This window comes from Amphibalanus amphitrite, unplaced genomic scaffold, assembly GCF_019059575.1.
Source record: "Amphibalanus amphitrite isolate SeventyFive unplaced genomic scaffold, NRLGWU_Aamphi_draft 000022F_arrow, whole genome shotgun sequence".
Lineage (NCBI taxonomy): Eukaryota > Metazoa > Arthropoda > Thecostraca > Balanomorpha > Balanidae > Amphibalanus > Amphibalanus amphitrite.
The window spans coordinates 1,438,179-1,452,528 of record NW_024881518.1 but is presented as its reverse complement, the minus strand read 5'-3'; the positions used below and the strand labels follow the sequence as shown (position 1 = coordinate 1,452,528).

Sequence of the window (14,350 nt, the reverse complement as noted above, 5' to 3'; positions counted from 1 at the left end):
CAGGAGCACCATCGACCTAGCAAAAGCACTACAGGTCTTCCAGGGACACCACAGACCTGCCAGGGGCACCAGAGGCCTGCCAGGGGCACTATCGGCTTCGCAGGGGAACCACCGGCCTTGCAAGGGCACCATGGGCCTGTCAAGGGCACCACAAGCCTGTCGTTGGCACCTTAGGATAGTCAGGGGCACCACAAACCTGTCAAGGGCACCTGCGTTCTAACAGGGGCAGCACAGGCTCGCCAGGGGCACCACAGACCTGCCAAGGCCCAGGGACACCACAGGCCTAGCAAGGACACCCCAGGCCTGTCAAGGGCACCATGGGCCTGTCAGGGCCCATAGGCACATAAGTTATGTCAGGGCCCACCGTAGGCTTGTCAGGGGGCAGGGTAGGTAGGTACCACAGTCTTTCCAGGGGCACCAGCGCCCTAGCAGGGGCACCAGTCATCACATGACTAACCAAAAATAAAGAAAAAAAACTGAAAATAGGGCACCACCAAAATTAAGTGGCCGAAATCCGTTGAGGTTTTAATTTTGGGTATAGGTAGGGGCACCACTTCCATGACCCTCCCCTTGGAGTTTTCCCGAATCCGCCCCTGGTACTAATACATCAAATTTAAGGGGGCACCTTGCTATTGGTGCCCCCTTGCAGAATTCAAGGGGGCACGGTGTCCCCGTGCCCCCCCCCCGTTCCGCCGCCTATGGCCGTGAAGCAGCTGCGGCGGCTGTTCTCTCAGACGGGTGTTCCCACCGTACTGCGGAAGACGGCGACCGCAGTTCGCCTCATCCACGCTCCGGCGATTTCTGGACCGGTGCAGTGGGGAGTCCGCCACGAGATGTCATCCCCACGGTACCCGAGATCCAACGGTCACGCCGAGGCTGCCGTGAAAACGGTGAAGAAAATAATCGTGGCTGCCTCAGCGAGCGGACGGCTGGACGACGATCAGCACGACCGAGGTCTCCTCGAGCTGCGAAACACGCCACGGGCCGACGGCAGGTCACCAGCCCAGACGCTGTTTGGTCATCCGCTGCGGTCAGGCGTGCCACACCAATTCCGAACGCAACACCCAAACGTCCTTACTCCAGCGTGCATTTGCGGTCACCCAAATGAAACAACCACTCACTACATAATGGACTGTCCTCTGTACCAAACAGCCCGATCGCAACTGTTCGGTGTCATGCAGGCTATCGTTCCAAACTTTGATAATCTCTCAGGAAAAAGTAAGCTTGGCGTACTTTTATTTAATAGAAACGTCACAAGCATGGTGGGTGTGGCTCACCACTTACAAACATACATTCAAAACACCAGGCGATTTACTAACACAACGTAACATTGACATAAGTACGATTATACACACTCACAGCCACACACCACCTTCCAGCACACACACTCACATCACTCATCTGAGCCGGCGGTGGCCGCCCTGTGCACGGGACCGAGCGGGCTTTCCCCAGTTGGATGCTTCGTGGGTAGTTGGCGGGGTCGGCGTGGTTCTGTCCCCTGTTGGCTGTGTTAGTGGATCCATGATTTATTAACATTGTGTTTTGTCACTGTAACTGCATTTCGTTGTATCGCGCAATAGTTCTCGTCTTTTGATGGATGCTTCGCTTAACGAAGCATCCATTTTGCGGGCAGTGTCGAGCGAGCCGTCAAGGTGTGCGTGCCGTCCGAGCCGGCAATATATGTGCAGAGCGGTGCGTGTCGTGTCAGTGCGGACTGAGGATCCGGCGGGCGCAGAACAGAACATTTGCCAGGGCCCCCACATACCCTCCAAATTTCGTCTTTCTAGCTCCAGTGGAAGCCAAGATCTTAGGGGGGGGGGGCGACATCCGCCCCCCTTCCACTGGGCGTAGTACTCGCAACCCTTCGACTACGCGTGTTAATCGTCTAGCCGTTTTACAAATCAGTTACACGACATTTGGTTATTTTCTCTCTTTCCACGTGAAGCAATTGAAAACACTGTTTACGGTGCGGAATGCTTCAATTAACCACGAACCGTTATCATGCACATAATGGTAGCATCGAGGTACCCTTTCAATATACTCTTATCTAGCGGGTTTGATAAAAATGAACCCTCCAGGAGATAGTAAGAAGTTTTGAGTGCGCAGCCGAACGCCATGCAGAATGGTCTCATTCAGATGCTTCTTCACCTGATCGGCTGATCGGCTTGGACCGGACCTTGGCCATTGGGTGACATCCAGAAGTGACATTTTCTAGGCAAAAGGGTGTAATAGACGAGGCTTGACGTCACAAACGTGAAGGTGGCTTCTCCTGGCTCTGTGTCCACTCTTTATTGGTAAAGTATTGCATTATTTATTAGCACACAGAGCCAAACCTTCTTTATCGCGAGCCCAAGGTACACTATGGCGGCGAGGGCAAAGCATTAGAATCAGAATCAGAATATATTTAAAGCTCATCCAGACAATCACTGGTTTCTCATGTGCTCGCGCTAACAATATGGGCAAAAGACTAAACCGGTAAAAGACACGATATGGGTAAAAAACACTTAAAACATGTAAAACAAAAATGGGCGTGCTAAGATCACAATAAAAGCTCCGCATGTGTACATATATGTGCGTTCACCGCCGCGCCGTGCTCAAGTATTTCTTGACGGTCCCTCTGAACGCCGATATGCGGGTCTCCCTAATGTCGCGCGGCATGGCATTGAACGCGCTGGCAGCTCGATAGGCAAACCTTCGCTTGCCAGACTCGGTTTTGACTCGTGGCCAAACAAGAAGGTCATCCTGTCTGGTCCGACCTCGATCTCACACTCAGCGCGGTACGAAACAGGCCAGCGGAGCCGCTCGGCTGTCCATGGGTCAGCCCGCCTTTGATTAAACACAATGTGCGGTACATTACGAGGTCCTGGGCAGGTAACCAGTTCAACTCAGCCAGTACATCGCTTACGTGCTCACGTCTACGCCGTCCTGAGACCACTCTTGCACACAAGTTGAGTAGGGGAGAGTGGGGCAAAGCGGCCACCTTAACGCTGCTTACGATGTCGACGCTTGATTTTTAAACTTGGAAAGAATCTTTCTATAACAATGTGATCCCGATTAAATTGCCTTTTAATTTAACTGCGTTTCATTTACAAAGGCGTTCACATATGGGAGATATTGACAAAACTTTAAACCTATGCATATTGGCCACTTTGCCCCATACCCTGGGGCAAAGCGGCCACCGGCGACTACTCAAGTCCCGATGTGAGAAAGAGAATAGTTGCTTCATGTATACGACTAGGGTAATTGATGGCGACAAGGTTTAAGCGAGGATGGATGTTTACTTTGTCATCTTCCCACATGTAGGTAAACAAAGAAAGGATTTTCATGGAAAGACATTTAATTGCATTATTTGGTAACTCATGTTACCGAAAAGTGGCCAAGATGAATGCATGACGACACATTTGAATATAAATGATGTTCTTTATCCAGATGGAAACAACTTATAGCCAATTGGGGGCTGGCCACTTCGCCCCGGCCACTTTGCCCCGCGAATACCGTCCGAGACAAAAATATTCCAGCTTAGCTATTAGTGGGGTAAAGGACATTTAAATCGGTAGAATACATGTACGATAACCATGCAATGCATGGACAAGAACGCTTATTAAAATTTCAAACGGTTATAGAATAAAATAGCATTTAAAAATTGTAAACATAGTTGGTGACCTGGCAAGAAATACTTTTCCGTGTTTCACAGAACAATGGTGATGGGCCTGAAACCCCGGTCTGGCTCATTCGAACGACCGCGAAGAGAAGCATTATTGGAAAACCATAAATTGGAACTGACGCCAGTTGTGGAGGGTTAAAACGATGGGTGGCCGCTTTGCCCCGGGTGGCTGCTTTGCCCCACTCTCCGTTGTGAGTAGTATGAGTAGTTGAGTAGCATGTGACGAAATGCATATAAAGGTGTAAACTCATGCTGCGATGCAACAATTAGCTAGTATGGTTGGCTTTGGTCCATTCACTGATATCTAACATGGAACGCATGTTACCGGCTGGTCAGCATTACTGATATATGCCCGGTCAGAATGTAGGCGAGAGAGCTCATGCCACGCGCTGCGCCTCTGAACATCCGCTTCCACATGTACTTCTGTTTAGTAGGTATATATGTTACAGTTAGTATGCGAAATCCGTTAGGTTGCAACGTAACTAGTTACGTTGCAAACTACCTGACCGGCAAGGTAGTTTGCAACCTAATTATACGTTGCAAACTAGCTGACCGTCCAGTTACTTTGCAAACTAACTAGTTAGGATGCAAACTACCTAGGTACGTTGCAACGGAACTAGTTATGATGCGAAATGGACGGCTCACGGCAATAATTGTACATCAATTCCAATGCTCAGTCACTGGTTGTTAGCGCGAAGTTCTGTGATTGTCCCAAGGGTTGCGCTCAACATTTCTATTGGTTTAACCCGCGCCGGGCCGGTGCTTGACGCCAACCGCGCCAGGCCAGGGGTGTTTGAACACCCCTTCTAACTTGGCTCCTGAGCCAGGTAGCGACTCGCGGTGAGCGGCATCCGAAAGAGCGTCAAAGATCATCAAGGAAGCACTCGGTCATTTCTCAGTTCTCGAAAGTCGAGCCGAGGAATGTCATCAACGCTCAACTTTTGCTAATTTCAACATTGTTTTCAGCTTCAGTCTTTGAACTGAACCGAGAAATGACCGAGTGCTTCCTTGATGATCTTTGACGCTCTTTCGGATGCTGCTCACCGCGAGTCGCTACCTGGCTCAGGAGCCAAGTTAGCGGGGGTGTTCAAACACCCCTGGCCTGGCGCGGTTGGCGCCAACCACCGGCCCGGCGCAGGTTAAACCAATAGAAACGTTGAGCGCAACCCTTGGGACAATCACAGAACTTCGCGCTCACAACCGGCGACTTAACATTGGAATTGATGTACAATTATGGCCACTGAGCCGTCCATTTCGCATCATTACTAGTTCCGTTGCAACGTACCTAGGTAGTTTGCATCCGAACTAGTTAGTTTGCAAAGTAACTGAACGGTCTGTTAGTTTGCAACGTAACTAGTTAGGTTGCAAACAACCTGGCCAGTCAGGTAGTTTACAACGTAACTAGTTGCGTTGCAACCTAACGGATTTCGCACACTAACTGTAACATATATACAATTACATGAGATCACTATTATTTGATGAATACCTGGATAACCTCATTCCTCTCGTTCTCGCTCCATTGTCCGGCATTAACCGTGTTTGTAGCGTCCACTCTATAATCCCAGTTTCTTCCCGATGGCAGCGGCTGTGTCCAGTTGGGCCCGTAGCTGGTCTCGAGGTAGGCGTGGGAGTCGCAGGGCACTCCCACCACCAGGCCGTGCAGGGTGCCCCAGCAGAGCGTGATTTCCGGGTCCACCCATCTGTGAGAGAAATAGGGCGGGGGTGGGGGTAGGAGGTGAACTGTCATAAGTAGTGAGTGCACGTGTTGTAAGGTGTTTTGTCGGGAGTTCTTTTGACAATGCTGACAATGGTGGACCGTTGCGTGGCTGAAAAAGGATTGTGAATTCGCTGCATACCTATACCTACCCATAATGTAAGATATCACCTATAAAGCTAATGACATCCTGGAAACACACACAGTTTCCAAACAGTAAGTAAGCTTCCACACAGTGTAGTGTAAGCTTCCACACACAGCAAACTGTCAATCTCTCACCTGATTTTTTTCAGCGTATCGAAGTCGACTCCTGCGGTATATCGATTTTCTCCGTCGGGATACGAAAAGAAAACGTCGATTCTCGTACCGACATCGTCCTTGAACGCCATTTCTAGGCTGTCGTTGAGCCGGCCGAGTTTAGACGCCAACAGGAGTCCGGCAGAGTTTAAAATTTCCACCAGTTGGGTCACGGTGACGTTACCATTTACAAATGGTTCCACGGCCACTTCTAAATCAACGTCACCCATGGCTGGCACCAGGTCGCATTGCCGAATGTAGCCTGCGTTACAAGAAAAAGGGAACGTGTCACAATCGTAAATATAATTCAAACATTCCATGGCAGTTACAGGTGTTGGTAATGCAATTATGCATGCTTCAGTACAGAGGTCGCCTATGTAGTTATGTAGGCCTGCAACCCTCGTCTTAATGTTCGTAGGCATTCTCAGCCCGGTGAAACCGAAGATAACTAGAAGACTAAGTAATCACACTAGGTAGCCACTAGGTAATCACAAAACAAGGATGTAACATGATTACTCCGCGGCCCGCGCCATAGATTAAGTATAAGTCACAGCGGTCAGCGTGGACTTAAAATCAATAGGTGTTACAGATTCTGGCATTCTTTTACGTTCTATCAATTCACATAATAGCAGTGATGTCAATAAAACTGGATTTTCAACAGGAAGGTATGTGATATGATAATTTTATTTTATTTTAACCCGCGCCGGGCCGGGGGTGTTTGAACACCCCCTGCGGTTTTTCGCAGATATCTCAAAAACGGCGGCGCTCCGCGCCGCCGTTTTTGGCACACCTGTTTGGGCATCTTTTCCGCACAAGTTGTGAAAATTTCAGACCCAGGTCGCCTTAGGTCAGGTCACCAGGTCACGCCAAGTGACCTCACCTCAGAAAAAATAAGAATGCTCGTCATAGCTACACCGATTGATCGATTGCCTAACTTTCAGCGATTGATTAGAGCAACATTATCTATAAAATGTATATCTCGGAATTTTGATATCGGTGACCTAAGGTCAGGTCAATTTTGCGACCTCTCCATTAAAGGTACCTACTCGTCAATGGGAGAAAATTGAAAAGCGTCTGTTTTGCACGAACGCTATTCCAGACACTCTCAAACATCGAAATGTAGGTAAAATGGACACACTGAACCGGAAAATGGCAACTGTGACCCCTCGTTATGTCCCCGAGGTCATCTCAGGTCACGAACAGAATCTAACAGTTTTTCGCTAATAACTTCTGATAGAGGCGTGCTAGAGCGCTGAAAACGCCTTAGATGTGTTCGGCTCGACGTTGCGGATCGACTGATATGCAACATGACCTTTTCCGGTCAGGTCATGACCTTGACCTGAGGTCAAATTTTCACATTGACCTTTCAAGGTCAAATTATAGTTCATTCGACGCGTCTCGACGAGAAGAACACGATTCTGGCAAAAGTAATGTCATGGCTTTTTTGAGTCAAAAGTTATTGCCGAAAAAAAACGTTTTTTTTTAAACGGCATTTTTTGGAGTTTTTGCCCTCTGGAGGCTAAACCGTTGACCTGAGATCAAATCTGAGAGCATCATTCAGAAAGGTCTGTAAAAGGGCTATCGAATGCGCTTTTTCGCAGCGCTGTAGCTCTATTGGTTCCCGAGATAGCCCTTAGCAAATTTCAAAATGTTGAAATAGTCAACATTTTACCTTTGGTGACCTCTGGTGACCTGACCTTTGACCTGACCCAAAAAATTACTGGAGTGCTTTCGTCCTTATTTTGGACTTTTTTATTGCCGCTTACCGCGTGTCGCTACGTGGCCCAGGAGCCGAGTTAGAAGGGGGTGTTCAGACACACCCCCCCCCCCGGCCCGGCGCAGAATCTCAGAGCACCGGCCCGGCGCGGGTTAAGCTTGAAAATGTGCCAGCTAGCTAGTTTCGAAGATAACACGGGGTAAGAAAATGCCCTTTCAATCTCCGAAATTCGCTTTATGACCCTTACGGGGCGGGTGTGAGCGTCCTGACACCGCATCTACAGCCACCCCTGACCCCGCTCACCGAGCAGGGTGCCACTGCCCAGCCAGTGGGGCACGCCCAGCGTGTTGCACGCGCTGACGGCAGCAGCCAGCAGCGCCCAGGCGCGCCTCCTGAACCTGTCGGCGTCAGGGCCCTCCTCGCGCGGCGCCAGCCGGTGGTAGGCGGCGGCCAGGGTGCGGTTGCAGGCCCGGTGTCTCGCTGGTGTCATCCCGGCTGGCAGAGTGTCGCCGGCGGACAGAGACGTCGGCTGGAAACTGGCGAACAAACTGGGAGAGAGTGGAAGACATCAGCCAGGCTATGCAGTCATTAGTGAAGACAACTGGCGGAACCAGCAGCGCCAGCTTCCAACCGTAATGCTTGTTTCAAAATAACACATCGCAAAACTTAAATCGCAAAAATTGTAATCTGGATACATGTCCGTTGCACATAAATTACACATGTATGTGAACAGTGCACAATTGCGTGTCCCCATGTCAGTACAGTAGAATCCGCTTAATAAATCCTTGGATTATAAATCCAGCCGCTTATGCTTCAGCTGTTCACGGATTTTCTCCATAGATACCCATAGTTAATAAATTCGCTTAACCCGCGCCCGGCTGGGGGTCCTGGATTTCCACGCCCTGCTGGGGGGGTGTTTGAACACACACCCCCCCCCCCCCTTCTAACTCGGCTCCTGGGCCACGTAGCGATACGCGGAAGGCGGCGTTCGAAAGAGCGTCAAAAATAATGAGGAAATCACATCAGTTAATTTTTTGCTCAGGTCAAAGGTCAGGTCACCAGAGGTCATTGAAGGCAAAATTTCGCCGATTTCCAGGTCGAATGTCGACAATTTCCAAGAAGCCAACGCATAACTCGGGAACCAAAAGAGCTACAGCGCCGCGGAAAAGCGCATTCAATAGCCCAATTAACGCCCTTTCTGAATAATTTTCTCAGATTTGACCTAACCTAACGTCAACGGTTTTGCCTGCAGGGGGCAAAAACTGCAAAAATAACCGATTTTTCGGAAACAGTTTTTCTGCAATAACTTTTGACCCAAGCCTTGTACGAGCTTACTTTTACCGGCATCGTGTTCCTCTCGTCAAGACGCATCGAATGAACAATAACTTGACCTTGAAAGGTCAACTTGAAAATTTGACCTCAGGTCAAGGTCATGACCTGACCGGAAAGGGTCATGTTGCATATCAGTCGATCTGTATCGTCGAGCTGAACACATCTAAGGCGTTTTCATCGCTCTAGCATGCCTCTATCAAAAGTTATTTGCGAAAAACTGTTAGATACCATTCGTGACCTAAGATGACCTCAGGGCATAAACAGGGGTCACGGACACCATTTTCATGTTCAGTGTGTCTAAACCACTTGTAATTCAGTGTTTGGGAGTGTTTATAATGTCTTTCGTCCAAAAGAGGCGCATTTCAATTTTCTCCCATTGACTTATAATGGAGAGGTCGCAAAATTGACCTGACCTTAGGTCATCGATATCAAAATTCTGAGATAAAAATATTGTACATGCTATTGCTCTTAGCAATCGCTGAACGTTTCAAAGCAATCGGTCACTCGGTGTAGCTATGACAGACATTGAAACTTTTTATGAGGTGAGGTCACTTCAAGTGACCTGGTGACCTGACCTTGAATGACCTTGGTCTGAAATTTTCACAACATGTGTAGAATTAATGTATGATAAGGTGTACATTCGCGAAAAAACACAAGGGGGTGTTCAAACACCCCCCCCCCCAGCAGGGCGCGGGTTAATAAATCCAGTACTCCGCTTAATAAAGCCACTTAGGAGTTTCGAAGTCCGCAGTGACGTCTCCCCATTCGAAATGTGACATCCGACCCGCTCCCAAAGAACCGCACTGGAGCATGGCAGTGTGCAGCAGTTGGTTCTAAAAACAGGAGTTCAGGGCTATCAAGAGCGCAATCATCATGCATCTCAAAGAAATGTTCCCGGCAAAGCAGGCACGCTCGACTGTTTCGTTGGCGTAGCAAGCATGGCAGGGAGTGATCGTGGATGGATAGGTTGACTTCACCGCTGTAACAGCTTTGCAGTATGGGATGGTCACTTTCAGGGGCTCCACTACGGTCGCAGGTGGGGGGGGGGGGGGGGTGTCCAACCCTAAAACGCAGGCCTTTGCATATTAGGCTGCATTACGAAAGTCAAATTATTGAGGTCCGACTCCAGACCCCCACGACCCCACCGGTGGCGAAGCCCCTGGTCACTTTTATTGGAATAAGTAAGGTAATGAGGAATGTAAGCCTATACGCTTGCATTGCAGGGAAACGGAACGTGCAGCTGCGAATTGCGATACATGCTTTTTTAATGAAAATAACTGACTCCGGTTTATGAAGCCGCCGCTTAACCCTCGCCCGCACATGCCATTTTCCCATCCTAGAACGCACATGGGGGGGGTGGTTGCCACCCCCCCGCGCCATTTCGTTCCTGTTGGAGATAGAGCTTAGCGGTAAAGACCAAAAAGATTCTTTGGGAAGAGACGAATCCAATGATACCCAGTTTTACCTTCTCAGGTCAGTCATTGACCTTCCAGGTCAGGTCAAACTAAAAAATGTTGCTGTTTTGGGTCACCGTTGGATATCAAGTGCGCTGCTTATCAAATACCGATGACGATGCTGTTTTCTGGTGCCAAGCCAGCTAGAACCTCTTTGTCACACTACCCGACCAGAATTTTGCTGCTGAGGTCATTTCAGGTCAAGTTAGGTCAAGGTCAATTATATGTGTTTGTATGTCTGTGTGTGTCTGTGTGTATACTGATGTGTGCACCGATTGTTTTTGGGTCCATATTACATGAAATCATGATCTGAGAAGCTTTTACCAAAAATGCAGTCAAAAAACTTCACAAAAAGTAAATTCAGCTTGCCTAAAACGCAATTATCTTAGATGACCTAGGTTGACCTTGACCCTGACCTTGACCCCTGTACATCGTCGAACAACATGTTCCATGATAGGTGGGAGGTAAGACTGGCAAAAAAGGCCGAAATCAGGGTGTCAAAAGCTCACAAGGCCCATGGCAGGCGCAAGATGTTGAGAATTGGCCATTTGGGTCATGACATGACCTGAAAAACAAGGTCATATCTCCGAAACCAAAAATCACAGAAACTTGAAATTTTCAGTGGACCTCAAGAAAGGATAGAGGAGCAGCTATACGAAAAATCAGCCTTCTAGCTCTAAAAATGTGGAGTGCAGAGCAGAAAGACTACCTGGGGGGGGTGGCAACCACCCCCCCCATGTGCGGGCGAGGGTTAATTAATAAATCCAAAACACCTTGTCGCCAAGGTGGATTTATTAAGCGGATTCCACTGTAGTACTGACTCAGTACGTGGTGATGTATTGCAGCGCAGAGTACATACCTACGGTATAAAAAGGTCGGTCTGTTGACGGTCTTATTGTTGTCTGACTGTCTTACTGTTCTGTCGTTGCGAAGATGCCTGACGCATGCGGTCTAATTGATGATAAAGAATAATGCAACTAGATCAACACGGGACTGACATAAGTAAATGTACACACCCAACATTGGTCGGCAAACCTAAGGTAGGCCTTCACTCTCCTCTGGACAGTAACTTCTGAAGGTAAATGTGCACAACGACGCAGCATTTGAGCAAAGGGCGGATCTCGTCGGGCCGGTGACGTAGAAATGTGCTCGAAAAAATGCCCGAAGCCCTTCTGATGTTGACATTTTAGTGCCTGGCATCAGGCGTGGTCAATTACTGTACACCCAAGAACACAATCTGCACTAGCATGTCTCCGTGCACATTTGAACCATAACGATTCCACATTTAGATATTCCACATTCGTCGACAGTCAACATTTGTATTTTGTAGACATTCCAAATTTAGACATTCTATTCTATTCTAGACATTCTTGCGGTTTCGCCCCTGATCGAGCTAGAGCTTCGCGGAAAAAACGAGCGTGTTTTCCGTGACGAGAGGAAGCCGATGATACCCAATTTAAAGGTCCTAGGTCATTGGTTGACCTTCCAGGTCAGGTCAATGACCCAAAAGTCGGGAAAATCGGGACCTGTCAGAACGTCGTAAAATGTGGCTGCTATAAGGTTTTTCGGGGTGCTGATCACGAATATCATGCTAATTTTGATCACAGATGATGTCTTCATGCATTTAGGCCAGGTCGGGTCAGGTCAGGTCAGGTCAATCAGTAGGGGTCCTGCCGGGTATTTGTAGTAGGTGTCAACCGGCTCTGACAGCTTCGTAACATGTTACGAAGGCACCAAAACTACTTCGTATGGTTCATATGGTTGCTAAATTCGAATTCAGCTCCAAAAACTGGCCTAGAAACATGCAAAACTCGAAAAAGTGAACCGAGGTCATCAAAGGTCAATGACCTGACCTGACCTTCAGGTGACCTTGACACCCACCCTAATGCATGGGGGCAACATCATATCACATGTTTGAATGCTTGTAACCACGCAAAGACTTCAAACGCGCGGCTAATGCGAGCCGACATACGCTGAATCGCGATTCCGGCCAAACTTGGTCTCGAAAAGTAGGTCACAGGTCAAAGGTCATTTGGGTCAGGGTCATGAAATTTTCAGGGTAGGTGTAAAATTGATCAACTCGAGGGTATGAAAGTTTCGTCGCGATCGGCCGCTTTTTATGCGAGTTATTCGCGAAAAACCTAGGGGGGGGGTCCGTTCGACCCCCCATACGGGCGAGGGTTAAAATTGTCGACATTCGACAAGAAAATAGGCGAAATTTGGCATTTAATGACCTCAGTGACCTAACCTTTGACCTGACTAAAAAATGTACACGTAGTTTCGTCATTATTTTTTAACACTCATTAAAACGCCGCCTTCCGCCTATCGCTACGTAGCCCAGGAGGCGAGCCAAAAGGGTTTAAACTAAAGCGCATAATTGTGCCACTGATTGTCTGGGGGGGGGGGGTAAACCACCATCCCCAAGGGCGTGGAAATCCATGATCCCCAGCTGGCTAACAATGCAAAATGAACATATTCACTTACCTCGTAACTATAACAATAAGTGCAGTGCAGTGCATCAGCCAACCGACTAACGCTAGCCGTCGATGCCGACAAATCAGAGTACGGTATGACGTCATTTCGAACAGCACCCGGACCAGCCGGAGGTCCCACACCCAGCCCGCCCCAACAACGACTGCCGAGTAGGGATGGACCGCTCTGTGAAACTCGCGGGCTCGGTGACGTCACGTATACCCGCCAAGGATGTCCTCAACCGATACGGGCTATTCCAGGGAACTGCGCGCTCATGCCGAACGGGGAGAGTTTTGACCTATTCCGCCATATCGGAAATTATATGGGTAGGGTGGGGTAATTTGAACATGTGGGGCAATTTGAACATAGTGTGAATAACACAAAATTACGGAAAATCCATAAGTGGCATGACAATAAGACCAATGAGAGAAATTATCGTAACCAAAAGGGCTATCATATGAACGGGGTTTAAAGTTTCAGGGAATGAAGATGTTGACGCACAGTGTAAAAAATCAATTTCGCAAGGAAAAACGCCTAACAACACTTCATTGCAACTTCATTGCAGCGCAAAATCTTGCATTGCTAGCGCCTAATACGCAACGGCTTTTGTTGTACAATGACCTAATCAGTGCCTTCAATCCAAGAAATTTGCTTTTGAACCCTGTTATTAAAAATGGCGAAATAACTTTTAGCGTGGGGTAATTTGAAAATAGTGTGAGAATTTCAATGAAGACAGGGATAGCTCCGAAAAACAACGCTCCCAGGCTTTTTTTTGCCAATATTTTCGACCCAGAGCAGTAGCAGATAAGTGATGCCAGTTTTAGAAAATTTACGTCTAGTATCCGTCTAATGTCCGGCATTTTCGTTGATTTTCCGTCCAAAAAAAAAAAATGTTAAAATCAATTATTTGTCCAAATATGTCCGAAAATTATGCAGCTATCAACACTCAAAACCGTCATTTATATTGCTTATCATGTAATTTTACCAGCCGAAAGGTGTTCATTATATTGAGAGCTTAACAAGCTTTCCATTCGCCAATCAATGCTACGCACGATTACTTGATGAAAATGCTTAAGTGTGGCAGGCTATCGTCCAATGTTGTCCAGACTACTATACCTTTGTGCAATCAATTCCGAATTGGACAATATAAAGAATTGAAACTCCGAATGTCCAGGTTCCGATTGGCACCACTATAACAGATGAAGTAAGGTTTGGTAGGGTTTTTATCGAACGGAGATGATAGACGTTCTGTTCATTGAAGAGAGGCGAATTCTGTCAACTGACCGGTGTGCAGCGTGCAGATATTGATACTCTGCAACTGTTATTTTTGTTGTTGTGTTGCTTTTTCAAATGAAGCTATGTTTAGAATTGCTCTGTCTATTCGTTTATGGGTCAAACAACATCGGTGCTGGCGAGACTATCGTTTTTATGGCAGATAAAGGCAGTATGTTCAAATTACCCCACGGTGGGGCAATTTGAACACACCGTGACTTGGTGGAGAAGTGATGCTATGCTATTCAAGGTATGCTCGGCTCGTCCAAAAATGATGCTTACATGGTGAAAGCAAGTGACACATGCGCTACAGAAACAGTTTTTCTTCATCCAGGGTTGAGCTGGAATTTGGTACAACGGAGAAGACATAAAAATATGTTCAAATTACCACACACTACCCTACTAGGCTAATTTTAGGAATTCAAGTC

At 47.8% G+C, this 14,350-nt stretch overlaps 1 protein-coding gene across 1 annotated transcript; it reads right to left on the bottom strand.

Moving 5' to 3' along the window:
- Positions 1 to 1,222: 1,222 nt before the first annotated feature.
- LOC122392147 (fukutin-like) lies at positions 1,223 to 12,788 on the bottom strand. The gene is made up of 5 exons (XM_043386719.1): positions 12,663 to 12,788; positions 7,696 to 7,940; positions 5,658 to 5,937; positions 5,049 to 5,364; positions 1,223 to 1,317 (listed from the first exon to the last, which is right to left on the bottom strand). Exons 1-4 carry the CDS (start codon positions 12,755 to 12,757, stop codon positions 5,136 to 5,138), a joined length of 849 nt encoding a protein of 282 aa, XP_043242654.1. The 5' UTR covers positions 12,758 to 12,788; the 3' UTR covers positions 1,223 to 1,317; positions 5,049 to 5,135.
- Between the last annotated feature and the right edge of the window lie 1,562 nt (positions 12,789 to 14,350).